We start from the raw sequence: 24865 nt of genomic DNA on the forward strand, positions 1-24865 counted from the left end.
CAAGGGGGCCGGGGGCGGGGCCAGGGCGGAAGGTGGGGCCAGGGTAGAGGGGGCGGGGCGGAACCCCAGGGGTGGGGCCAAGACAGAAGGCGGGGCGGGACAGAGGCGGGGCCGAGCTAGGCCTCCTCGCTGAACAGGGCCAAAAGGGGCGGGGCCTAAGGCGGGACCGAGCGTGACCTCGAGGAGCGGGGGCGGGATGGAGGAGTCTTAATCTGGGCCTGGGTATTAAGGGGCCAGTCGCTGGGGAGGGTGGGCTGGACCCGGCTGAAGCTGGGCGGGGCCGGGTGGGGCGGGGGGAGAAGCTAGGGGCGGAGAAAGGACGCAGAGGTAATCGCAGGTATGCGGGGCGAGAGTCTGAGCTGTGTGCGCGTTCCAGTTCAGCGAGCATGTCGTACGCGCAGGTAGTGTTGGGCGCCGGGCTGGGGGAGACTGTTAGAACCACCGAGCTCATCCCGCCAGGAAGAAGCCCACAGGGTTCTAGCCCGGTGTGTGCCTACCCAGCGCGCGGCCGGGACTCCGGGGGCCTTTCTGGAGGTGGTGACAGGGGTGGGAGACAGCGATGAGGCTGGGGCAGCGTCCAGGCCGGAGATGGGGGACTTGAGCCAGGGCGGGGAGGGTGTGTGGGAGACGCTACTGAAGGTAGGGTCCTCCTAGGAGGGGCAAACTTGGGGGTTCAGGGGTGGTGATTAAGCTCTGTTTTTCATATTCTTTTAGGAACCCTCTGAAGTGCAGAGAGTAGGAAGGTACTGGACACCTCCACCACCCTTCTCCCCAGCCTCGGGGTTGCTCCCTCCCTCTGGCCCAGCCGTCACCCAACGGACCAAGGGTGCCTGTCTGACTGTGCCCTGCCTGGGGCACGGGCATCACCTCTGAGCTGATGTTGGGTGAAGGAATGAATGATGGGGTGGTGACAGCACACAGGAGCTGACCGCCCCCATCAGAGCAGCAGCCTCCCACTCCCATTTCTTGAGAAGCCCTGCACACCCAGCGGCCTCTGGGGGATGCCAGGTAAACCTCTCCTTTCCTTCATTCACCGGGGAAACGTTCGTCCATCCCTACCCAGCGGTTACTGAGAAAGGCCCTGCGGGGAGGGGCTTGGACAAACTGCTCTAACAGCCTTTAGGAGACACCTCACCCGGTGTGCGCCTGTGAGGGGAGGGTCGGGATCGGTTCTCCCCCCTGGGACGGTGACAGAAGGGAGAGGAGTTTCCCAAGCAGCGAGTTTGCAAAAGCTCTTTGGCCTCCAAGAGGCAGCAGGTTCGGCAAGCTGAAAGCTTGCACCCCACCCCCAACCCCCCCCCCAACCCCCGGGAGCTCCTCCCCCAACTGCCCAAGGCCTCCCTGGGGCACTCATGCTCTGGGGAGGGGGACAGACCACACAGAAACGGGGCTCCTGGGATGCTGCCTGCATCTTTTCTTTAGAAGAATACTCCTTGTTCACAGAGGGTGGGGGAAAGTCAACTGGTCACAAGAACAGCCCCGGAGGGACACGACGGAGGGACACGACGGTGGCAGGGGCCTGACTTCACCAAGAACCCTCCCCTCAGGGCCCCTGTGGACAGAGAATGTTGCCCACCATCAAGCCTTCTGCCACTGCAGCGCCGCCCCGCTTCCCCACAGTGGTGCGCCCTGAGGGGATTCAGGATGGAGAAAAAACAGATACTGGCCCTAGATAGCTGAAGTGCATATCAAAGGAATGATTTCAGTGAGCCCAGACAGCATCTAGCATCTTCCCATACACAGAAAAGCACTGCAATCATTAACTAGAGATGTCAGCTTTTTGCGATTAGCAGGAAACTTTTGATGTTTGACTCTATGGTTTTGTTTTCTTCAGCAAAAACTCCTAGGAACAGTTCCTCAGAGCTATATGAGAAGCAATGTCTTGGGCTACAGTCCTCAGTAAGTTCCTGGAATAAAACATAACTCAGCTTTCAGGTCTTGCATTTTTCAGTCGATACCCCCTGGGGACCCTGCAGCGCTGGCTGCTGTGTCCTCACATGGGAGCCTGCCCTCTAGGCCTTTAGCAGAAGCCAGCGGAACTTCTGCAGAAGTGGAGTGGCAAGGGGGCCTCCTCCAGGCAGCCCTCCTTCCAGCATCTTTGTGCTCCTGCACTGGGACCTGGGGCCCCCCAGCATCTCCCCGACCCATGAGGCTCTTTGGGCTTCACTTTTTGCTTTACCCAGTGGCTGCCCTTCCCTTCCCAAGTTAGCTGCTCAGACAGGGAACATGCAGCGGTGGCCGGGGTCTCCCCACTCCCAGCCCCGTACGCAGGCCCCACCTCATGGGTGGGCAAGGCAACTCCAGTCCCAGGGCCTGGCCGCTGGCCCCACTGTCACGGCACCCCGAGGGGCCAGAAGCATGGGGCCCTGGTCTGCTCTGGACACTGGTCCTGGGGGCAACCCGGGCACTGGGCTGGTTTTTGTGAAGGACAGCAAGGTCCCATTCCTGATTCCCCCCCGTTAGGGGTGACGGTGACCTCCACTGTGTGTGTAGAGCCACACCTGCCACCAAGAACACCTCCAGATGCCATGAGCTCTAAAATCCATACAAACGTTTATTCTGCCCCTGCCTGGGGGTGGGGGAGAGGGGATGCAGGAACTGGGGCGCTGCGGACCTTTACAGACAGCCCCCGGAGGAGGGTGGGGCTCTGGCGGGAAGACAGTGTCCAGAGGCCGATGGGCCCTGGGGCATCCAGAAGGCAAGGCCCTGGGGGCTGATGGAGGGGCTGGCTTGGTTCCCAGAACTCCCAGGTCCTGGCGGCTGCTGGGGTGCCGGCGCTCCACTCCCAGCCCTACCCCCGTCCCCCAGGAGGGAAGGCAGCACCAGGGTCTTGCTCCTCCGGGTGGGGGAAGACAACTGTGCAAGTCATCAGGTTTAAATTACAAATAATAAAAATAACAATACAAAATAAAAAGACAACTCCTGTCACAAACAAACCCTCGACAAGCCTGCCTGGCCGCCCCCTGCCCACGAGAAGGAGCAGGAGCAGGAGCGGGGGCAGGTGGTCTCGCTGCCCGGGGCACGAGCAGGGCCCGCTGGGGGTGCCGGGCGGGAGGGCCCCGGCCTCGCCCGTCGAGTCAGCAGCAGTCTCCAGAGGACAGAGGTCTGGGGCAGAGAGGCAGGGACGGGCGACAGGGTGCGGCGGGGGCTCAGGGCTCCAGGGTCAGTCTCGGCATTGGGCTCTTGCAGCCTCCGGCTCATCCCGTTCTCTCGGTTTTCTGTGTCTTGGCGACGTGGACAGGGTTAGCTCTCAAGATTTATTGCACTGTTTTGGAAGAGGCCTGGGGTAGAGAACGGGCCAGGGCGGCAGGAGAGGCGGGCGGGCGGGCAGGCGGCGGTCACCGCTTGGTCTTGGCGTCTTCGCGGATCTTCCAGATCACCAGGTGCATGCAGGCGCTGGCGTCCTCACTGGAGCTGTGCCCGTCCACTGCGGGGCAGACAGATGCGTCAGGGCAGGGAGCCCGCGGCCCCCGCGACCCGCGGCCCCCGCGACCCGCGGCCCCACGGCCCGGCACTCACCATTGTCCTGGATGATCTGTCTGAGGTAGTCGGCCATGAGATTCCGCAGGGAGCGCTTGTAGGGGAGGCCCAGGCGATGCGGGAATAACACGGACGTGTCCACCACGGTGCTATGGACAACCTGCGGGCAGTCGGGCGGTTGGGTGGGCGGTCAGGGACCTCAGGAGGGCTGGGGTGGCACAAGGGGGAGGAGGACGCTGAGTGCCTGGTCCCCAACCCCACAGCTCCCGCCCTGGGCTAAGGGCAGCGGGCCCCGGACGGCCCCACCCGCCCCGAGGACCCTCAGGGAGCCGAAGCCTAGGCAGGCGGGTACCTTCAAGGCCAGCAGGTCGCTCTCCAGGCTGTGGCCGATGAGGATGGTGTCTGAACTGAACATGCTCAGCAAGACGGCCTGGACGTCCCGCAGCGAGATGCTCGTGTCTGTGAGGTCGGCCTCGGTCACCCCTGAAAACCTGGGGCGGGAGGATGGAGGCCTTAGGGAGCTGGGGAGGGCACGGGGACCCCAACCCGGGGGCTGGGCTGCGGGCAGGAAGGCTGGGCCGTGGTGGGGAATGGGGGTCCCGTTAGGGCTCCCAGCTCCTTGGTCAAGGGGTCGGGGGTCAGGGTGGGAGGGGCACACCTAGTGTTATAGTCGACGATCTCATTGTCCGGCCTGACGAAGGTGTCATACACAACCTGGAGCTCCGTGTCCACCACCGTGACGCGTGTCAGCTCCAGACCATACGTGGTGTAAGACTGCAGGGCCAGAGAACAGGCCTCAGACAGAGCGCCTGGTGGCCCTCCCCGGCCCCGCACACCAGCACTCCCGCCTAGGCGACCCCTGTCCCCGAACCCTGCGGGCGGAGGCTCAGCTCCCACTCTCAGATACAGAAACCCGGCCAGAGGCCTTCTGGGGCTTCTCTGCTGGTCGGAGAGGGCGTGAACCCAGGCACCCTCCCAAAGCCAGAGCTGTGCTCGTGAGGCACACACAGCCTCCGAGCGCCAAGGTGGCCCGTGTGTGCCAGGCCCGCGGGCGCAGGCAAGGCTGTGATGTGTGCTCAGCGGGCAGGTGGGCCCGGCTGCTGTACACGCTCTTATCCTGGCACCTGCGCTGGCCCGAGGCTCTGGGTAGAGGGACCGGGGCAGCCCCGCTGGGCAGCCGGGCCAACTCACCATTTCACAGTCGAGGGCGTAGACTCCTGGGTGTGCATCTCCTGAAAGTTCTTTCTCAAAAGTCTTCACAAACCCTTCGAGGTTTTCCTTCCGGCCGTCCTGCACGTGTTGCTGAGGGTGGGAGGGAAGGAAGGTCATGGCCAGGCTCAGGGGGCTGGGCTGTGCTGGTGGCTTTCACAGACTGTCCTCCTCTTCCCAAAGCCCCCAGACCAGGCAGGTAGATCAAGGATGGGAAAAGGGACGCTCAGAGGTCAGGGCTCTGGCCAGAATGGGGGAGGGGCTTCCCAGGACGAGGAAGGGCCCAGGACACCCACCTTGGCGACCTGACAGCCGGTGGAGCCGATGGCGGCCGAGCAGCACGTGTACTGAGTCTCCCAGCCCCCGGCCACTGCAAGGGAGACGTGGTCAGCAGACCTCCTTGATGCCCTGGGCCCAAGCCTCCCGCAAGGAACTACAAACGCCGGTTTGCCTGCGCGGAGCAGGGGCTTCCCAGTGCCCTTCCCTGTAGGGGCCGCAGGCCCGACCAGGCAGTAAGGGGCAGGACAGCTCGCAGACCCGCCCCCCCCACCCCCTCCCACCCCCGCCCAGGCCTAGCGCGAGCCCTTCGCATTTGGTAGTGAGGACACGCCTGGCGCGGCCCCCAGGGAGGCCTGCCCACCCAGAGATGGGTCTGTGGGCGGCCAGCCGGCAGCTCCACCCCGTGTGTTCCCAGGAGAGGGAATTTGGCCACATCGGCGACAAAATGAAACAAGCAGGCGAAGGACAGGATGAACGCTTTGTTCCCGCTGGGGCAGAACCGCCCACGTAGCTCCACAGGGACAGGCGTGGAAAGGGTGCGTGGGGGCCCCATGGGGTGGGAGGCCTTCCTTTTATCTGCCCGGGAACACTGTCACAGGAAGACCTTTGTATTACTTTTCCCGTGAAGAACAACCAACGGAAAAAAGTTACAACAAATGGTCAGAGCTGGCGCCAGCCCAGCCCAGCGGCCCGGCGGGGGTCTCACCTCGGTTCCGGCGGAGCCGCCCCCAGTGGTAGTAACACTCCTCGTCGCGCACGCAGCGGCCGGAGGAGGACACGAGGTACTCGGCGCCGCAGCGGCAGCAGACCCTGCAGGCGGCTGCGGGTGGGGACGGGGCAGGAGGAAGGGGGAGGCGTCAGGCCAGCCTGGGCGGGTGTTCCCTGCCCCCTCCGCCCCCAGGGCGGTAGCACAGGAGGTACTCACAGTCCTTGGGCTTCTTCTCCTCGGCCGTGAAGATGACGGCGCCCCCTGGCTTCTCGGGGTGCGGGAAGGGGTAGCCGTTCTCCTTGAGCTGGGCCTCGGTGAGCAGGTACTCCTTGAGGCGGCTGTACAGGGTGGCCCCTGGGGACAGGGGAGAGGGGTCAGCCCCCAGCCGGGCTGGGGCTGGACCCAGGGGCCGGGGAGGGTGGGAGAGCCTCCAGGGGCCGCACCCGGAGGAGCCAGGCTCACCTTTCAGATCCTCCACGCGGGGGCTGCTGGGACGGCTGAGCGAAAAGCTGGTCTTGGCAGCCAACTTGCCCCCCAGCACCACTTCATGGGACACCACCCTCCGGCCACTGGGTTCTGGAAGGGGAGGGGAGGGTAGACGAGGTTCAGCCCTCGCAAGTGCTCCTGCACCCCCCTCCAGAAGGGGACGGCCTGACCTCCTGTGACCTGAACTCTCTGGGGAGCAGCAGGCTGCCCGGAAGCCCCTCCACCTCCCCTGGACCCCCCGGGGGTCTTCACCCCCTTGGAGGAGAAGGGAAAGGACTCGACACAGGCTCTGATGGCCACCTCGGGCGCTGTGCGCAGCCGCCTGCCGGGGAAGCGGGGCCGAGCGGGAGAGCAGGCGGAGCGGACGGGCGCTAATGCATCCTTCGAGAGGGGTCAGGAAATGCCCCCCTGCCTTGTGCTTTGAAGAGGCCTCCATTAGCGGCGGCCCCTCGGCTCGCTGAGGAGGGTGGTTAACAGCGAGAGGAGGCTGTGCTGAGGGCACGGGGCCAGCGCCATCCTGACAGGAGCCTGGCAACCGGGTGGCCGGCGCGCAGAGCCTTTGTCTGACAACCTGCGGGCAGCCCGGGCATGGAGGTGGGGAGGGCTGGGCCCCGGTTCTCCGGAGGCGACTTACTGTTGAGACCAGGCCCGGTGCCAGGGCCCAGGCCGCGCAGCTTCTTGAGGGTGTTCACGGCCACGTTCAGGTAGATGTTCTTGCTGGGGCTCCGGTCGTAGGCCACCTTCTCCTCATTGAGCGCCTGCAGGAGGACACTCGGCTCAGCCCCGCCCAGCCCCGCCTCCCGGCAGCCCCGCCCCACGCACCTTCTCTACGGCTTCCTGGTTAGAAGAGCAAAACTTGAGGCACTCTTCAATGAACAGGTTGAGATAGCGCTGGCGGATGACAGTGGGGACTTTGCCCCCGAACTCTTTTGGGATAACGGGCTTCTTTAAACTCTAGGGGAACAGAGACCAGCAGAGCGTGGCACGCTCCCGCCTGCACCCCGCTCAGGGTCTGCAAACTGAAACTGCTCGAAGCAGTAAGGCTGCGGGTTAAATGGAAACAACGGGGGAGCCAGGAAAGGCAAGCCGAGCAGAGGGCTCACCTGTAAGGATGGGCTGTGCGCCACACGCTTGGGGGCCACGGTGGCGGTAGTCTTGGACGCCATGCCCGACAACGTGCGCGTCTTCAGGGGCTGGCTGCCCGGCTCGGGGCCATTGGGGGGCTGGCTGCTGCTGGCCGAGAGGGTCCTCTTGGCACCTGTAGGGGCTGGAGGGGGACAGGGGACGTGAGTACAGGAGGAGAGCACACCCATCACTGAGCTGCAGAGCACCAGGCAGCTGCGGCCGTTCAGCGTCAGCAGGATATGCATCTCGGGGCACAGGCGGAAGGGCCGGGGTCTGGCCTGTGGGCTCTGGAACGCCATTAGGCTCTATCGGCTTTTGGGCAAGTCCATCGAGAGGGGAGGGGACGAAAACGGGGCTTCGGAGGCCAGCTCAGGCAAGGTCGCCACTGGGGTGGCCCCACAAGTGGGGGGGGGTGTGGGGAGCCTCTGCCACATGCTGCGGCCCCGACCCCGAGGCGCTCAAGCGTGAGGGACGAAAGGCCCTGGCTCCTGGGCAGAGGGCCTGCTCACTGTGACCGGCCAGCCTGCCCCCAGCGGCCTCTGTATTCTGTCTCTCCCTTTGATGAGGTCACAAACCAGACAATCTCCTGTGACCACCAGCAGGGCTGTTTCCAAGGGCCGGGGGGTGGGTGGGGTGGCGGGAGGGCTCAGCCCCGAGGAAGGACAGGAGCAGCGAGGAGACCGAGGCACAGACACAGAGCGGGGGGGGCCCACACCAGGCCCACCCTCTCGGGCCACAAAGGAGGCCGGCTGCCGACCGGCCTCGGCTCTAAGAATGCACACTTTTCAGTGACGGAGGAAGAAACGCTTTTACGGTCATCTGGAGCACGAGGCATTGGATGACAGGTGAGTCCCCCTGGGGCTCGGGAGAGCCACCACCCCACCCGAGTGCGTGCAGTGACAACGGTGGCAGGACTGTCCCAAGCCACCGGTGATGACCAGACAACCTGAGAGCAGGTGTAGGCTTTTGAGAGTGTCCGTCTCAGGTCCACAGCCTAGGGCGATCTCTGTTCACATCCCCAGGGCCAAACCACTGCTAAAGCCCAGGCCGGAGATAGAGCCCCTGGCTGACAAGCCCCCTGGCTGCAAGCTCTCCCTCCAGCATCCTAGGGCGGGGGGAAGGATGGGGATCTGGCCAGCTTCTCCTAAAGGAGGCTCTAGCACCCAAGGAAACCAGGGAGGCCTGCGGAAGCCTGTATCCGCAGGACCAGCGCGTGGAGCCGTCTCCTCGGGGCTGGCTCCTCAAAGGGGTCCCCCCGGCCTAAGGGGGCAAATGACGGCATCTGAACGAGCCTCCAGGTGGCTGCAGAGCCCCGGCTCCTATCCCATATCCTCAGCCCCAGACACACCACTGAGCACCCCACGCATCAGACTGCTGAAGGGCAACCGAGCTTTCAGACAAACCCAAGTGGGGGGAAAGTGGCCCTCAGGGTGGGAGGGGGAGGAAAACCAGCCCCCAACTCCCACTCCAGATCAGTTGGCTTGACTCAAGGGTGAAGGCCTCCAGGGCCACCCCCCCATTAACACCTTACCAGGTGCAAGCCACACCTGGGTGGGAGCCCCCCCACAGAGCAGGCAGCAGGGGCAGAGCGGAGTCACAGGCAGACCTCTGGGGCTGGTGGACAAACAAGGAAGGGAGGAAGACACCCCTCAGACTCCCTACGGCCCGCCCCACTGCTAACACCAAAGCCCACAGAGGCCCAGAGCCGCCGGGCACCACACCAGGCCTGCCTCAGCCTCCCACTAGCAGCCGGGAGACTTTTATCCCCTTTTGACAGATAATCACCGAGACACAGCCAGGCCCTGCTCAAGGCCACCACTACTGGCATAAAAGGAGCCCGGCCTTGGGATCCTCCTGCCGGACAAGAAGCACTCCCGAGACCAGAACCCTGGGACCCACCTGCAGCCAGGAGGGGGTTGGGGACGTGGGCAATCCTCCTCTTCTCTCCGGGGGCTGAGATGTGCATGGAGGACTGCTTCTCAGCCAGCGGCTGGGCAGCCTGGAGCCGGCTGGCTGACTCCCTCTGTGCCTGCTGGGCCCGGCGGTAGCACACCTCCTGGGCAGTCGGGGGGCGGGTAGGAAGCGCTGGGCCTCTGCTCGTGGGCTCTGCCTGGGTGACAAATTTCAAGTCCAGACTGCACGTCAGAGGTACCCAGAGCAGGCCTCCCAGGGTGTCAGTAGAGGAGTAGTACTGCGGCACGGGCGGCAGGTGCTCCAGGGCTGGGATGGAGCAGGCCACCTCAGAAGCCTCCTCCTGAGCGTGCAGGGGCCCCGGAGGGAACCAGCTCTCCTCCTCCTGAGTGTGCAGGGGTCCCGGAGGGAACCAGCTGGTCTTCTGAGTTTGCTGATACCCTGGAAGGAACAAACTACCTTCCTCCCAAGTTTGCAGATACCTGGGAGGGAACCAGCTGGTCTTCTGAGTTTGCTGATACCCTGAAAGGAACAAACTACCTACCTCCCAAGTTTGCAGATACCTGGGAGGGAACCAGCTTGGTGCTTCGGCTCTCAAATTCACCATAATGCTTCACTATCCCAGGTCCCTTCCCAGCCCTGCTGTCCTGGCTTCTAAGTGTCCAGACTGTGCTCTCAGCCCTTATATAGACACAGAGTGGGTGGGAACGCCCAGCCCCTAGATTAGATCCTGCTTGATCCAATCTTCTCTGAACTGTACTTCCAAAATCCCCATCGGGGTGGGGCAGGGGTCTGGTGATTGGATCACCTGCAGTTCTTCAGCCAGGAGCCCTGTCTTCTGCTCCAGCCTTCCCTGTGCTAACTCACTGAGCAGCCTCATAGTGACTGACAATTGATCCTGTCTCTGGACCACAAGGGAGGAAACCTAGGCTCAGAGAGGTCACACCACTTGCCCAAGATCACACAGCGTACCTCTGAACTGGGACTGGGATGGGGCAGTGTGACCCTGCTGGAGGGCTGCCCCTCACCTTGCTGCCCCTGCTCTGCGCCCCACTCTGCGCACTAAGTGCAACTTGATGACTGGACATGGGTCCCAGGCATTTCTCTGCAGGACACGGGCAGTGCTGGATCCACGGCTGCCAGAGGCACCCATGGGCAAGGGAGAGCGAGGCCCGTCTCCCCCCCGCCAGCCTCTACCCAGGACCCAGAAGCGGGCCCTCCCTTACCTCCTTGCCTTGCTTGGAGAGGTGGGAGATCCTCCTCTTCTGCCCAGGAAACAGAGTGGTCAGCCCCGAGCGCCCCTGTTCCTCGGCCTTCTCCTCCTTGGGGGGCTGAGACACACATCCGGCCCTCAGCGAGGCCCCCTCCCCCCCACACCGAGGCTGCGGCTCCTCTCACCCTGGCCTGCAGCACGCGGAGGGTCTGACTCCCAGGCCCGAGGTGGGGAGCGGGTGGAAGACAGTACCGTGCTGAGGGAGGGCTGCCGCTTCTAGACATGCGATTTGGGGTTCTCACCTCCACCCCGGGAGGTGCGCAGGCCCTGCCCTGCCTCCCAGGTGAGCAAACAGACTTGGCGCCCCGGAGCCAAGGCCCCTAGCGCTGCCTGAGCCCCGGGCCCCCCTCCCAGGCCCTGTGGATGCTGAGTTCTGCAGCCTTGGCCCAGCCCACGCTCACACCTGCCTCTTGCTCCTCACGCACCCAGCCAGCACAGGGACGAGCTCAGAATAGGGAATGAAGGGGAAGAAATCGTAAAAGCAAAGGGCCAAGAACAGGGTGGGGCACTAAGGGAGGGAGCAAGGGGCGGGGCCAGGGTCCCACCCTGGGATCCCTCAGAAGCGGCAAGTTCTCTGCACGGACTGGCTCAGCCTGCTTTGTTTAGAGCAAGCTCCCTCTGCTGGCGAGGTGGGGACACTGCAGCAGGAGACCAGAAAGGTGGAGGCTGGCTGAGTTTGGGGGGTCGGGGAGCGGGGGAAGCCGGGGAAGGAGAGAGGAGGGGAGAGGCAAGAGAGGCAGGGGAGAAGCAAGGCTTCAGGGGAGAGGGCCAGGGAAGGCGGGATGGTGGTGCCTGATACCCCTTGGCCGGGATGCTCTCAGAAGGCTGCCGGGTGGGCCATAAGCCAGCGTCCTCTTTCTGGACGGGGTGCAGGGGGGCAGCAGGCAGCCAGCGAGGGGTCCTGAATTCTGAACGAGTTGAGAGGCCGACGCTGAGCGAGCCGTCTCCACCGGGCGCTGGGACTCCAGTCACTGGGGAAGCCGGGGAGGAGCCCGGCTGCCCGAGCCCAGCCCGCCCTCACCTGCCGGGCCAGGCGGCCCTTGTCCTCCGTCTTGACAGCGGTGGACTCGTTGAAAATGCGCAGGCACTCCTCCATGGGGTCGGAGTCAAAGTCGACCTCCTTCTCCAGGGCCGAGTAGTCCACGTCGGAGCCCGCCCCCGAGGAGGAGGAGGAGGAGGAGGAGGAGGAGGAGGAGGAGGAGGAGGAGGAGGAGGAGGCGGGGGAGGGGAGGACCGGCAGGCCGAGGGGGGCAGGGAGGCCTTGAGGCGTTTGGGCGGCCCCTGCGCGCAGGAGAGGCCCAGGCTGGAGTCTGAGTCCGAATCGGAGCTGGAGCTGAGGCTGGGGAGGGCGGGCGGCCGCGGGGCGGGCGCCTCGGGCCCCGGGTCCTCGTCCTCGCTCTCATCCCCGAAGAGCTCGGCGTGGCTCAGGGCCCGCCTCGGCAGCTTGGGGGCGCCCCGGGGGGCACCCTCATCCAGCGAGCGGGCCTTCCGCTCTGCCAGCTTCCCTGACGGGGTCTTCCTGCCCGTCCTGTCTGGCAGCTGGTGGGCAGCCCCCTGTGCGGGGCTGGGCCGTGGGCCCGGCCACTCGGGCCGGCCTTTCCCTGAGCTGGCCACCGGAGTGGCTGAAGATGGCTTCTTCTTGGTCCCTTGGGGCCGCTCTGCCCTGTGCCGGGGGCTGCCGGCCTGCGGGCCCCTCCTGTCCACACAGGGCTTCTCGGCTGGCCTCCCATGCTCTCCACCCTGACCCCTGCCTGTCTTCCCGACACCATCCTTGCGGCCGGCGGCCGGCGGCCCCCCGCTTTTCTTCTTCTTGGGTCTCCCCTCCTTGGGGCTGCTGCGCTCCTGCGAGGCCCTGCCCGGGGAGCTGGGCTTGGCAGGAGGCAGCCCGCCTGGGCCCTTGGCAGGCTGACCGAGGTCCCCCACGTCGTACTGCACGGCCATCTCCTTGGTCTCCCGAAGGCTGCCCTCCTCGGGCTCTGGGCCCTCCCTGGAGCCCGGCTTCCCCGGGGCCTTGCTCTCAGGGCCCGCTCGGGCTCTCGGTGGGCTGGCGGTGGCGGGCCTGTCGCCCGGAGCGGCAGCGGTGTCATCGTCCGAGTCTGAGAACCTGGCGTCGCAGCCGCCGAAGGGGTCACAGGGCTTCTTGGGTGCAGGTGTGTAGGGCTCACTGCCGCGGGAGCCCCGGGGCCGCTTGGGGGCCCTGTCGTCCTTGCTGCTGGCCCTGCTGAGCAGGCGGGCGGAGAAGTTGGACAGGGGGTCGTACTCCAGGTCTGTAGATGGCTTGGAGTTGTCCACCACGTACTTGCCGCTGGAGACGGGGCGGCCATACCGCCGGGGCTGGCCCACGGCCTTGGGGACGTACTCCAGGGTGCCGCCAGCCCCTCCACCATGGCCCTGACCCCGGTCCAGAGAGGCCAGCGAGTACTTGGTGCCAGGCTCGGTGGGGCTGGCCAGAGGCGTGGGCTGGTAGCTGGCATCGGGGCTTAACAGGCCCCGGCCGCCGGGGTTGTATTCGAAGGATAGAGGGAAGGCGTCCCCATCCAGGCCGGCAGTGGGGCCGTGGGGCGCCAGGGCGGGGGCCTCGGCCGAGCCGTGCTCCCGGGCCGTCTCCAGGAGCTCCCGGTAGCGCCTCTGCTCCAGCTCCACCTCAGAGCGCACGGCCTCGATGGCCTGGTTGACCAGCTCCAGCTCCAGGATGTCTGAGCGGGGCTCGGCGCCTCTGCCCAGGGCTCCATTCTCCCTCTGGGCGGGGGGCTTGGGCAGCTCGGGGTTGTACGGGTCGTAACCGAGCCCTGAAACGGAGAGGGAGAAAACAGCATTGAGCAGGCGGCTACCGCAGCAGGCCCGACGAGCCGGGGACCGGTCACTGCCTCGTCCCGGGCTGCGACCCCAGGGGCCAGCAAGGAAGAGCAGAGTACCAGCCTCCAGAACCCACCGGGGGCCAGGCCTCCGGCCGACCCCCGCCAAGGCTCCAGCAGCAAGTCAGGGTTTCCAGAGGGCCCCTCCCTGCAGGTCCTGCCCCAAAGAGGCTGCCAAGTGGGGTGAGGGCACAGAGCCCAGGCCCCAGAGGAGGCCACAAGAGCCCGGGGACTTCACCGCCTGGGACAGGGGATGGTGAGGCCTGGGGAGCTGGGCGAGAGGGTGGCTCCCCTCAGGGCCCAGCCCACACTGAAGCCACACCACGCTGCTCCCTGCAGCCGGGGAGGCCGGACACCCAGCCGGGGCAGAAAGTGCAGGGTGCACAGACGCCTGACTGGGGGGCAACAGGGGTGAGAGAGGGAGCAGGAGGCGGGGCCGACACAGCCCGCCCACAGCAGCAGGTGGGCAGGCGGATGCACACGGCCCTGCCTGGCAACAGCGCCTTTAAGGCTCTGTCCCCCACACGCGCTCTCGCCCACAGAGAACTCCGCCGGCTGCGTGTGTACCAGTGAGGACACAGAAAGCCCCGAAGCGTCCACTGGGAAGGGGCAGCGGGTGCGGTGGACGAAGGACAGCACAGCACATCTCACGGGGGAAGCGAAGCACGATGACGTCCAGGGAACAGCGCCACGGCGTGAAAGACGTTCCGGCAATGGGCAATGTTGGGGAAGCACAAAGTGGGGTGGACGGCAAGGCGGGCACAGGACACACTTAGGTTTGTATCCATCTGAACAGGGGTGGCGGAGCGGCTGGCGGGCTACCTGGCTCCAGGGTGTATTCCACGAGACCAGTCCAACCCCAATACCACCCACGTTGACACGAAGCTCACGGGAGACTCACTTAGGACAGAGGTGCGGAAATTCTCAGTAAGATGTAAGCAAATAAAGCCCAACGTTCCGAGAAAGGAATAACGTACCATGTTCAAATATTCCAGAACGTAAAGACGATTCATTGTTAGAGCGTCTGCCAGACATAATTTGTAAAACCTCTGACAAAAAAGTGGATCGATTTGGTGCCCTCTGGTTAGCAGAGTAACAGCCAATTCTCCCAGAACCTCCAGATAGGACCAGCTGTGCCCACACCTGGACTGTAGCCCAGGGAGACCCACTTTGGACCTCTGACCTCCAGAACCACCAGAGAAAAAAAACCCTGTGTTGTTTTAAGGCACCGGTGAGTGGGGTCTTGCTGCAGAAGCCCCGGGAAACGCACGCATCACTGACTGAGGAAGCACCAGAGAACCCGGCACTGCCGGGGCCAGTGGCTGGGCCTGGGTCGCCTGGGGGCCCAACGTGGGGCGGAGCCCATTGCAGGCCTGTTGTCTGGCTTGTACCTTGGAACCTATTTTTCAAACGATGCTTAGAAAGGAGAAAGGACGCGCGTACACCTGTGCTTCAGAACACCGAGGACACGCCCAGGCTGCGGGTTATAGATGGGGAGGTAAAACCAAGATGCAGAGGCCGCAGGGGGCAGCGGGACTGGGGTGCCGGGAGCAGTCACTTCATGCCCACACCTCCCAGCTGAGGACGCCAGGGTGAAGGGCGGAGTGGGGGACAGGTCAGGACACACAGCCACTGGGCCCTCTGCCCCACACAAGGTTCAAGATGAAGGCACCATCGAGAGGGAAGGCTAGAAACCCCAACAGCGAGATCCAGGGCCCTCTTCCCAGCCCACCCTAACCCTCAACAGGTCCGAAGGCACTAAAGCAGACCCACCCCTAGCCCACCACCCGCCCGGATGAACAGAAGAGCCAGTGCCCCCACACGCCGTAGGGCCCAGGACGCAAGCCGGGGGGCACTTACAGGGCATGTCAAGTGAGGGGTGGGTCGGGTCTTGCCGGTCTCAGGGGGCCTCCAGCCCAACCCACCTCACTCCCAACCTCCCTCCTGAGGCCAAGATGGCTCCCACCCAAGCTGGCTCCCCTAGGTGGGGGACAGGAGCAAGGGCCCAGCTGGTGGGAATGCCCCTCCCCCAGGAGAGGTGGGCAGGGCAGGGTGGGGATCGAATGGATGGGGGTCCTTCCCCACCCCTGACCTGCTCTGGAACAGGTCACAAAGGGCCACAGACAACATGCAAATCACCCAGGAGTGCCTCTAGCCCTTCCCAAGTAAGGGCAGAGTTCAAACCCCTGCACTTCGTATTCTGAAAGGAATCCCCCCACAAACAAGTCTGTGCTTTGGAAGCAAGGAGAGGAAGGAGGTGACCTGGGACCCAGCCCCTTAGATCTGAGCGTCCAGGAGCTCTGTCAGCGTGGGGTGTTTTCAGTCCCAGGGGAGGCTGCCTGCTCACACCCCATCAGGCTACACCAAAAAGCAAAAGAAACAGCCCGAGGTGGACGTGAGCCGGTCTAGGTCAACACCCTCCCCTCCAGAGCCTCAGTGTCCCCAAGGTACCATAAGGCCAAATCACCAGCCCGAGGAGCTCCAGACAGGTCTAGACGCGTCAAGGACACAGCTGCCAGGGGCTCGGCTGCAGCCCCCTGTAGCTCAGAAGCTAGTGCATGGGGCCCAGAGCTTGGCCCCTGGAGCAGCAGCCCTGAGCACCCCCCCCAAGGCTACTGGAGGCTCGTGGGGGGAGGCGAGCGAATGGAGAAGATATCTGTGATGTTACCTAGCCCCCCCACCCTACCCTGCCTCAGGGACCAGTAGGAACTGGAGAAGCTCCCCGAGAAAATGTTTTAAAAGTGACTCGACAGGTGACCCTCGAGAGGTCAGGAATGGCCGTGGGAGCGCCTCAGAAGCGCCTCCCCGTTACTGGGGAGTTAACCTGGCTGGAAGCCAATGGGAGCTCCTTCGGGGCTTGCACCAGGGAAGCATGCCTTTGGTAAACAAGATTAAAAGGGGGCGAACCTCAGGATGACTGGAAAAGCACCTTGAAGGCCTGGCTACTGGGGTTACACTCTCAGGAGAAGTTCCTGCCCCCGGCCCAGGGCAAGGAAGGGGTCGGCTACTGCCGCTCGAGGGACACCCACAAGGCCAAGGGTCTGCCCAGGTGGGCTGCCGCTTGAAGGACGCCCCTTGGGAAGGCTCCTGGCCAGCTCATGGGTCCGAGCCTTCTTCAGCCATCCCTGTGCCCAGTTCTGTGTGCGCCAGCTCCCCCTCCCAGCTCTGGTGCTGCTGGACGCTCTCCCAGTGACCCAGTCCCGACCGGCTCTGATCACCAGCTCTGAGCAGGCATCGGGCACGTCAGGGCCCAGGCCAGCTGCCCCACCTCCACGCCGGGAAAAGCAAACACTCGGGGCCACAGCGCTCAGGGAACGGATCACGCGGAGCCCACGGCAGGTCGAAGGACAACGTGGGGTGGTGGCCACCTCCAACCCCTCCAAGCCTTCCCCCTGCTCCTCTCTGCTCCCACCACGCCCCTCCATTCCAGAAAACACTCCGCACCATTCCATAACTGTGCAGACGCCTGGCCCACAAGCTCTAGCTGCATGTAAAATTAACGACAAGCGAAAACGAGCAGACATAGGAGCGTGAAGACCCCACTGGGAGGCACGTGACCCCCACCCAGCCGGCTCCGAGGCCTTCCCCTTTAATCCCGACGTTCGCCCTGCCCGCATCAGCCCCCCTCACAGAGGAAAGAGGAGGCTGGGTCTAGGGCAGCGAGTGAGGGATCCGCCTAACCCCAAACCCTGGCTCCCCGCCCCCAGACCAGAAGACCCAGCGCCGCGCGATCCTTCCCGGGTCCTGAAAGACTCCCCATCACCCCACCCCTCCTCCCCCCTGCACCTCCAAAGACGATAAGCACACAGTGGTCCCACCCCCCGCCCACTTGTGCCCTGATTAGACATCAGCGGGGACTCCTCCAACACAGGGGACGATCACAACACAAGGGGGTGGGCAGGGGGACCAGGAGAAGACAGACACCGTCCCGCCACACGAGAGGTAAGCAGGACACAAGGATGAGTCAAAGAAGAGCAACTAGACCACCCCTGCCCCAGGAAGCTACCCAGGTGGCAGAAGCCTCAAAGGCAGCGAAAGAAGGGAGGACATTCCACTTCCAGCCACTAGGCAAACTTCTATTCATCCTTCAAAGCCCAGCTCGGTAACTGCTTGCTTGGGGACACTTGCCCGACTCCCTGCAACCTCAGGTGCCAACGGCTCGCTCTCCTGGACTCTGACCCTATATCTGTGCTGCTGGACACCCCTCCTTCCCTTGCAGAGTCCCCACAGCCTGGTCCCCAGATAAGTACTGAATTCAGACAGACCCAGAGAGCCCTTGGAGGGCCCCAGAACCAGCTCCTGATTTTACGGACGACACAGAGGCTGTGCCGTGCCCGCGTGCATGCCCAGGCTGAGGCCACAGCTTGTGAGATGGCCAAGTCCCAGCCCCCAGAGCACCCAGGTCCATCAGCCACCCGTCCTGCTCCCCCCAGCAACTACAGCAGCAGGCAGGAGGGCAGTTCCCCCAGAAACGTTCCTGGGCTTCCAACACTGTCTGCCACCCGCACAGCCCTCGGGGGCAGGGTGCTCTGCACGGCCCTTCACAGAAAGCCTCAGTGCTCAGAGGAAGCCACAGACCCAGCACCCTAAAACCGCTGGCACACGTGCCTGCTTCTTCAAAGGGCAGACTGGCTACTGCAGGAGCCTGAGGACCTGCCACCACCAAGGAGGACAGGGGACCAGGAGATGACCCTGTGGGGCTCCTGCTGGATCTGCCCTGACCACCTCCCAGCTCCCGTGACCCTCCTTCTGCGCTTTTCCTCTTTAGCGTTCCAGGTTTTGCTTTGAGTCAGATCAGACCAGCAGAAATCCACCTTCCGCACTTGGACAGCTTAAATGATAATAAACCAAATTCCTATGCACCCAGCACTCGCTCGTCACTGGAAATGATCCTGTGTGGGGGATTCTGAGGGCAGAATGGGAGTGGAGGAGGACGGCAAAGCAGGAGCATTGCGCAGCACAGCTGAGCGAGACGAGAGAGGCGCACTGTGTGTAGAGGGTCTGCGTCGTGACCCCGTTTTGCAGAAGAGGTAACTGACGCCAGGCTCTTCGCACAATGGAAGGTGGAGCCAAAAGGCCTTCATCTGAGGCCCTACTCCACCTGCAGGGCTGAAAGCCAGCCGTGGCGCCTGCACGTCTTCTCTGGAGGATGCTCTGGGGGTGGGGGGTACACTCGGGCACCCACGTGGTCCTCTGAGCTCTCCCAGCTGGGTGCAGTCCCTGTCCACCCCAACCTGGGCGCCTGGGCCGCCCTGCCTCACCTCCAGAGCCGGAGGAGCTGGGGCGGTGACGATTCTCGGGGCTCTTCGCTCCCTGCAGGCGTGGCCAGCTCTCCTGTCCTATTCTCAAATACGCAAAGGGCCAGCTGCTGGGATACTGCTCAGGCTCCTCCATGGCACTCGGCACCGCTGACGTCTGGGGCTGGGTAAGTCTGTGTGCGTAGGGGAAGGGGGCCATCCTGGGCACCGGAGGGCACTGAGCGGCATCCCTGGCCCCCGCCCCCTCGTTGCCAGGAGCACCCCCAAGTCACGACAACCACAGATGTCCTTGTTATCGCCCTGTGTCCCCCGTGGGATCAGGGTTGTCCACGGTGAAAGACACTGCTTTACTGACTGACACTAAGCAAAAAATCCTAAAATACCAAAAACAGCTTTAGGGGCAGATGTACCCTTATTCAAATGTCCCAAGCCTGGATCTGGGCAAGAAGGCAGGTTTTTAAAGCTCCCCAAGTGCTTGAAGAGGGGCCGTAGGCCTGGGGATGGCCTCTCACCTCACTGGGGTCTCTGGAGCCTCGGCAAAAGAATGCAACTTCACCAGTGAGGCAGGGTCACAAGTACAGGAAAGAGACACAGAGCCTTTTGTTTCTGAGGCTGGGAGGACGCACACCAAGCTGGCAGATGCAGGACTTGGGACAACGTACGAAACATCTTTCCTTTGACTTTGCGGCATTCTCCAGTGGTTTTAAAATGAACGTTTCTCCTAGTCCAGAAAAAAAAGTGCTCTGAATGGAGAGACAACGTGTCCAGGCTGCCGCTGGCTGGGACACTGCCCCCGAAGACAAGGGCTGCATCTGGGTGGGGCTGAACCACCAACAGAACCTAGATTCTTCTCATCCTGGTGTAAGAGACGAACTCTGCTCTGAAAATCCAACAGCACCTCTCCTCCACTCCCTCTTTACAGAAAAGTCAAGAACAATAGAACAAGAGAACCACCCACAGGATGGCACTGAAGGCCCCTCCTCTGGGAGGCCATAAGCTTCTGTCCTCTGAGTCTAGTGGCCCGGGCTCCCTGGGGCTGGAGCTGCACCTAGGCACACAGCTCCCTGGGAGGGGCAGGGAGGAGACTTTAAAAAAAAAAAAGTGGCCTCAGCAAGAAGCAGCCTACAACCAGGGAGTCTCACCCAGGGTGATCCCGCCCCCCCCACCCAGGGGACACTGGGCCACATCTGGGGACATCTGACATCTGCGCATGTCGTGACTGGGGGGCTGCTGGCATCGAGGGGCTGTGGCCAGGGAGGCTGCTCCACACCCCAAAGTGCCCAGGACGGGCCCCAGAGGATAACCCCCCATGTCCCCAGTTTCTGCTCTTCTTCATAGCTCCCCCCGACCCCCCGACGAAGTGAGAGGCCCTGGCTGGCCTGACCAAAGACCACACCTGACAGCCAGCTAAGAAAATCCCTCCCGGGGCCTCAAGTACCCTGGCTGGGCCTCCAGACACAAAGGCGATACTGCTCTCTGCTGGGTTTTCTCAGTATCAGTTCTCTCCCAGGAAGGGGAGGGAGGGAAGTGCACACGGCAGTTCACTCTGGAAGAGAAAGTGTCAAACCGAGGAAAGCACTGTCATCAGAGCAGTGGGAAAGCTGCTGGCACCCAGCCCACGGGGAAGGCAGCTAAGGGGCAGCGTGGCCAGCGGCCCGGGGCAGTGATACTGCAGGGGCTGCTGTCCCCTCCTGTCCCAAGTCAGCTCATGGAGAAAATCAAACAAAACCCACCCTCTGCTGGAAGCACTCGTTTCTCTGGCTGCACCCTCCCTTCCCTGCCTGACTCCTGGCTGCTACCTTCCCTGGAGAAGCAGGGCTTGCTCTCAGGATTCCAGACTACAAGGGGCCGCTGCCGAGGCCCAAATCTGAGACCCGGGGGAGGGGGCTGCCCAGGAAGCTGCCACTGCCACCCAGCTGGGGCCACCCCCGCCTTCCAGCCTCCTTCTGGCCCATCCTTGGAAGGTTTCAGTGCTCAGGCCCTGCTATACCGCCTTTCCCAGATCTCACTGTTACCTCCCAGCATCAGGGCACAGCACTGAGCCCACACGTAATGGGTACCCAGGTGCCCAGGTCCCACAGGTGCCAGGCAGCAGGAATCGGCCGCCGGTGGTGAGGGGCAAGGGCCTGACAGTCCAGATCAACCCCGTGTCACCCACTTACCAGCCATGTGTACACAGGTGCGTGGCTTCCCCTCTCTGGGCCTGTCTCCTTGTCTGTAAAATAGGGACAATCGTCCCTACCACTGATTAAAGAGCACCCCTGAGGGTGAGTGGCGGTAACTGGGCATCCCCCAGCTGAGTGCCAATGTGGGGACCCTGGAGCACTGGAGGGCAGATTTGAGGGCCGGGAAGAACGGGATGCCCGCCCAGCCCTCAGGAGGCCATCAACCCAAGGCCAGAGGTGCTGGGCCACACAGGGACCCCCACATCCTGCCTGCAGGTGGCCATCACCCAGCACTTCAGCATCCCTGCGCAGCCCACCCTTGCCAAAGCACCTGTGTTTGGGCCGTGCCTATCTGGTCAAAAGTGGACCCAGCCAAAGCCTGGATTTTTGCAGTCTCTCCAAGCCCGATGGGAAGTGGGTTTATCAAAATCTGGAGCAAAGGGAGCTGAAAGGGTGGGGGAGGTTTAGGCACACACTCCCCCTGGCCCATGAGCACACCACAGAGGAGGAAAGAGAGTGTCAGAGAGGCCCCGCAGCGAGAAAGAGGCCGAGCTGGGATCTGCCCCTGCCTCTCTGCAGGGCGAGGCAGCCCTCGACCAGAAGGTAACCAGAGCCAACCCCCCAGGCCCCACCCTCCGTGATGGGAAGAGGGCTGCTTATTCTCACCTGCAAAAGGAAAATGCAGACACACTGGGGTCAGGGGTAGGCAGCTGCACTTTTTCCTGCGGGAAAGTGAAGCAGACAGGGCTACATCACCGAATGGATTCTCAAAAACGATCCTTTGGGAAATTGGCCATTTGTGGTGTAGGAAGCAATCAAGAGACTGACTTGGCACAAGGAATGCACGGGAAGAGAAGTCAGCGCCCCAGAGCGCAGACGGCTGGAAGGCCACCTGTGGGCCTGCAGAAGAGTCAGTCCTGGGGTCTGAGGGAGCCGGCCCGCCCGATCTGTCCCGACAGTGAGGAGCCTAGACACTAGGGGCTCTTTACAGAACGCCACACACCGCGCCAATAACTCAACAGATGGAGTGAGAAACTGCACTGTGATAGGGTGACCACCGAGAGGCCTCCCACTCACCCCCTTCCCCTCTCCCAGACCTGAAGCTCAGGCACCTGTGTGCACGGCTATCTTCCCTCCTCGAGGGAAGGTTCCTGAGAGCCAGGCCGGCGCCCAACGCAGGTGTGGAGCCCGACCTTGAACGCTGGCATCTGCCCGGCTGCAAACACTGGGCCACAGGAGCCAGTGGTCTGAGCAAATTTACAGTAGAAATTTGAAAAAATTCTACCTTTTTTCTTTTTTTTCTGGCAAACTGGGAAAACAACCCTATGGTTTCATCCTAGCAATGACGCTCCTCTCTTCAAGTAAGAAAGCTCTGAGATGACGACCAGTGCCTTATGGGGGAAATCTAGGCCCTGATGGAAAGGGGGAGCCAGTCCCAGAGGACAGGGGCCACAGCGGGAGCCTGAATTCCCCTCGGAAAGAATGACACCACACTCGATCCTCCCGGCGGGCCTTTCCTTGTGATGTCCCTCTTTTTGCCCCCGTTCTTCACGTCTCGGCTCAAGGCCCACACTTCCTACGAGAAGCACTGCCTGCCCCATGACAGCTCTCACCGAACTCTACCATGACATTGATAATCACCACGCTGATGGGATGCGCAGTCTCTGAGCGTTCTCTCGGAAGCCTGCCCCCGACCCCAAAACACACACACAGTCAACCGGGTTTGACTCACTCCCTAACCCTGGCGTGACACACAGGGCTCGACACACAGTCGGCGGCCGCTAAACAAGACCCTCTCGACTCCGCTGTAGTAAACAGGAGCGGCCACGAGCAGAGGCGCGGCGGGGGAGGAAGCGCGGAAATAAACAACGGCTGCAACCAACCCCCCGGGCCGGGGAGGCGGCGGGAACGGTTCCTCGGGCAGGAGTCCCGAGCCTGCAGACCAGTGTCAGCCGCGCTCGTTTCCCGAGCCCCGCGCGCTCCACCCTCGCGACACCTCTAGGAGGGCAGGTCCTCCCATTGTTCACGTTTTACACTTATGGAAACGGTGGCTCACAGAGGTCCCGCGACTGGCACTGGGCCCCGGGGTGGGTGGTCCCGGCTTGGGGGGACGAAGCCCGCGACCATGCAGGGAGAGGGCTGAGCGGGGATCAGGAAACCATGGAAGCCCGGGCGCTGGGGTCCAGGCCCGCGCCAGGGAACGCAGCCCGGGGCGGGCGCGCAGACATTACCTGCTGCGGGGGGCGCCGCTCCGCCTTCGCCAGGTGCGCCCGGGCCCCGGGCCCCGCGGTGCCGGAAGTGGCAGTAGGGCCGCCGGCAGGGTCCCCCAGGCGCCCCGGCCCAATAAGGGCAGTCGATGGTCCGGAAGAAGCCGGTGGAGCGTAGCATGGTCCGTCCCGCGGCGGGGCCCCGGCCCGGAGCCGCCCGGGCCCCCGGGCCCCCTCACTGGCGCCGCGGTCGCCGCCGCCCGCGCCTCACGGACCCCGCCGCCGCCGCCATCTTGCTCCGAGGTCCCCGGAGGCCCCCGGGACGCAGCCGCAAGGGACCCCGGGAGCGGCTGCCCGAAGTGCGCCTGATCAGAAACGCCTGCTCCCGCGGGACCGAGGCGTGTCGCGGACCCGTGGCCTGGGACAGGTGGCTGCGGGGGGAGTGATGGGGGGCGCGGGCTGCCCTGCCTGCGGCCTCCCGGTGTCTTGCCGCCGCCGCCGCCCGGGCCTCTGTGGCGGCAGAAGCACCATCTTCAGCCCCAGGCCCCTGCGGCACCTGGGCTGTCCAAGGCGTGCCTGATCAAAAAAAAAACGCCCCACACGGCCCGGCTGTGGCTCATTTGCATTCAATTTGCGTTTTATTAGCTTGTCTCCCTAAAGCGCCCTCTGCGGGCCGATTCGAGTCCTGCGGGCGCATCTCACCTGCACCTGGGAACCCTCAGCTGAGTTACCCAGTTCAGGCTCTGAAACTCAACTCCGCCCTGGTTGACTGGCAATAAGTGCTTCATTTCTCCCACCTGGACTCTTGTCAGCAGTCTAATCCCCAGGTCTACCAGAGGAGACCTGTTCCAATTCACTCATTTGTCCATCAAATATTGAGCACCTACTGTATACCAAGGCCCTGCCCTAAATCGTATTTTATCCATTCATCAGATGATGGACATTCGGATTGTTTCCGCCTTTTGTCTATTGTGAATTGTGCTGTTGTGAACATGTGTGTATGTGTATCTGAGTACCAGTTTTGTTTCAGTACTAGTTTTTCAAATGATGTAAATTTGCCTGTTGCCCATTTTTAAAATGTAGGGAGATGTCACATACAACTACAATTCCCAGCCTGTCCACCAGCTGGCAATTACCAAGGATCCTCCTGTGAGCAGGTGGTAGTCTGCGCAGGTCACCTCCCCCCTCTTCCAGCCCACCTCTCTCCCTACCTCAGCCACCTGGCCCTGCAGACATATGGGCTTGAGACCCCTCACCCCAGGGGTCTCTCAATGCCTCTCCTCCACTGCCAACAGGAGGGTGGGCTCCTGAACAAAGCAAAGATCCCCACCCTCGTGGCTGTAGCATTCTAGATGCAGATAGACAGACAACAGGAAATCAGTAAGTATCTTGATACAAGGTAAAAAGTGCTATGGCGGAGAAGTAGAACAGGGTAGGGGGCTGGGACAAGGGGTGGTTCACATAGTCCTATGGGAAAGGTGGGATTTGAGCAGTTCTAAGGAAGGGAATGAGGAAGCTAAGCAGGCATCTGGGGGAGGGGCTTTCCAGGAAGAGGGCATAGCCCGTGCAAAGACCCTGGGGCAGGGCCGGGCCTGGCATGTTGGAGGAACAGCTAGAAGGTCCATGTGTCTGGAGCAGAGTGAGCAAGGGGGAGAGAGGGAGGAGGGGAGGGCAGGGAGGGGATGGGGCAGGTCGTGCAGGTCCCTGTGGGCCACGGGGAGAACATGGGCTTTTACCCCCAGGGAGGTGGGAGCCTTGCAGGCTTATGGGCAGAGGAGGGACTGGACCTGGTGCAGGTGCTCACTGGTGCCCTGTGGCCACTACAGGGTGGACAGACTGTCAGGAGCGAGGGTGGGAGTCAAGGACCACGGGGGAAGCCATGCTGGTCCAAGTGGGCCATGATGAGGT

General features: G+C 63.1%; 1 protein-coding gene and 1 long non-coding RNA gene across 4 annotated transcripts; one reads left to right on the forward strand and one right to left on the reverse strand.

Moving 5' to 3' along the window:
* The first annotated feature begins 173 nt into the window (after positions 1-173).
* On the forward strand, positions 174-1919 carry LOC103011527 (uncharacterized). Of its 3 annotated transcripts, none has more exons than XR_009007218.1 (3): positions 174-222; positions 715-1008; positions 1444-1543. It is a non-coding gene; the product is annotated as an uncharacterized LOC103011527 (long non-coding RNA). The 3 variants fall into 3 exon arrangements; XR_009007217.1 differs by lacking the exons at positions 174-222; positions 1444-1543 and adding exons at positions 349-401; positions 1835-1919; XR_450496.2 differs by lacking the exon at positions 174-222 and adding an exon at positions 349-401.
* A 610-nt stretch (positions 1920-2529) lies between these two features.
* Positions 2530-23262, reverse strand: REXO1 (RNA exonuclease 1 homolog). The gene is made up of 17 exons (XM_057541279.1): positions 22982-23262; positions 11708-13261; positions 11494-11666; positions 10426-10530; positions 9188-9398; positions 7267-7430; positions 6986-7117; positions 6798-6921; positions 6140-6253; positions 5894-6031; positions 5675-5788; positions 4986-5059; positions 4672-4782; positions 4139-4254; positions 3833-3971; positions 3520-3640; positions 2530-3427 (listed from the first exon to the last, which is right to left on the reverse strand). The coding sequence occupies exons 1-17, from the start codon at positions 23136-23138 to the stop codon at positions 3339-3341; spliced, it is 3636 nt and encodes a 1211-aa protein (XP_057397262.1). The 5' UTR covers positions 23139-23262; the 3' UTR covers positions 2530-3338.
* Positions 23263-24865: the final 1603 nt, after the last annotated feature.

The sequence above is a fragment of the Balaenoptera acutorostrata genome, chromosome 2 (assembly GCF_949987535.1).
Source record: "Balaenoptera acutorostrata chromosome 2, mBalAcu1.1, whole genome shotgun sequence".
NCBI classification, from domain to species: domain Eukaryota; kingdom Metazoa; phylum Chordata; class Mammalia; order Artiodactyla; family Balaenopteridae; genus Balaenoptera; species Balaenoptera acutorostrata.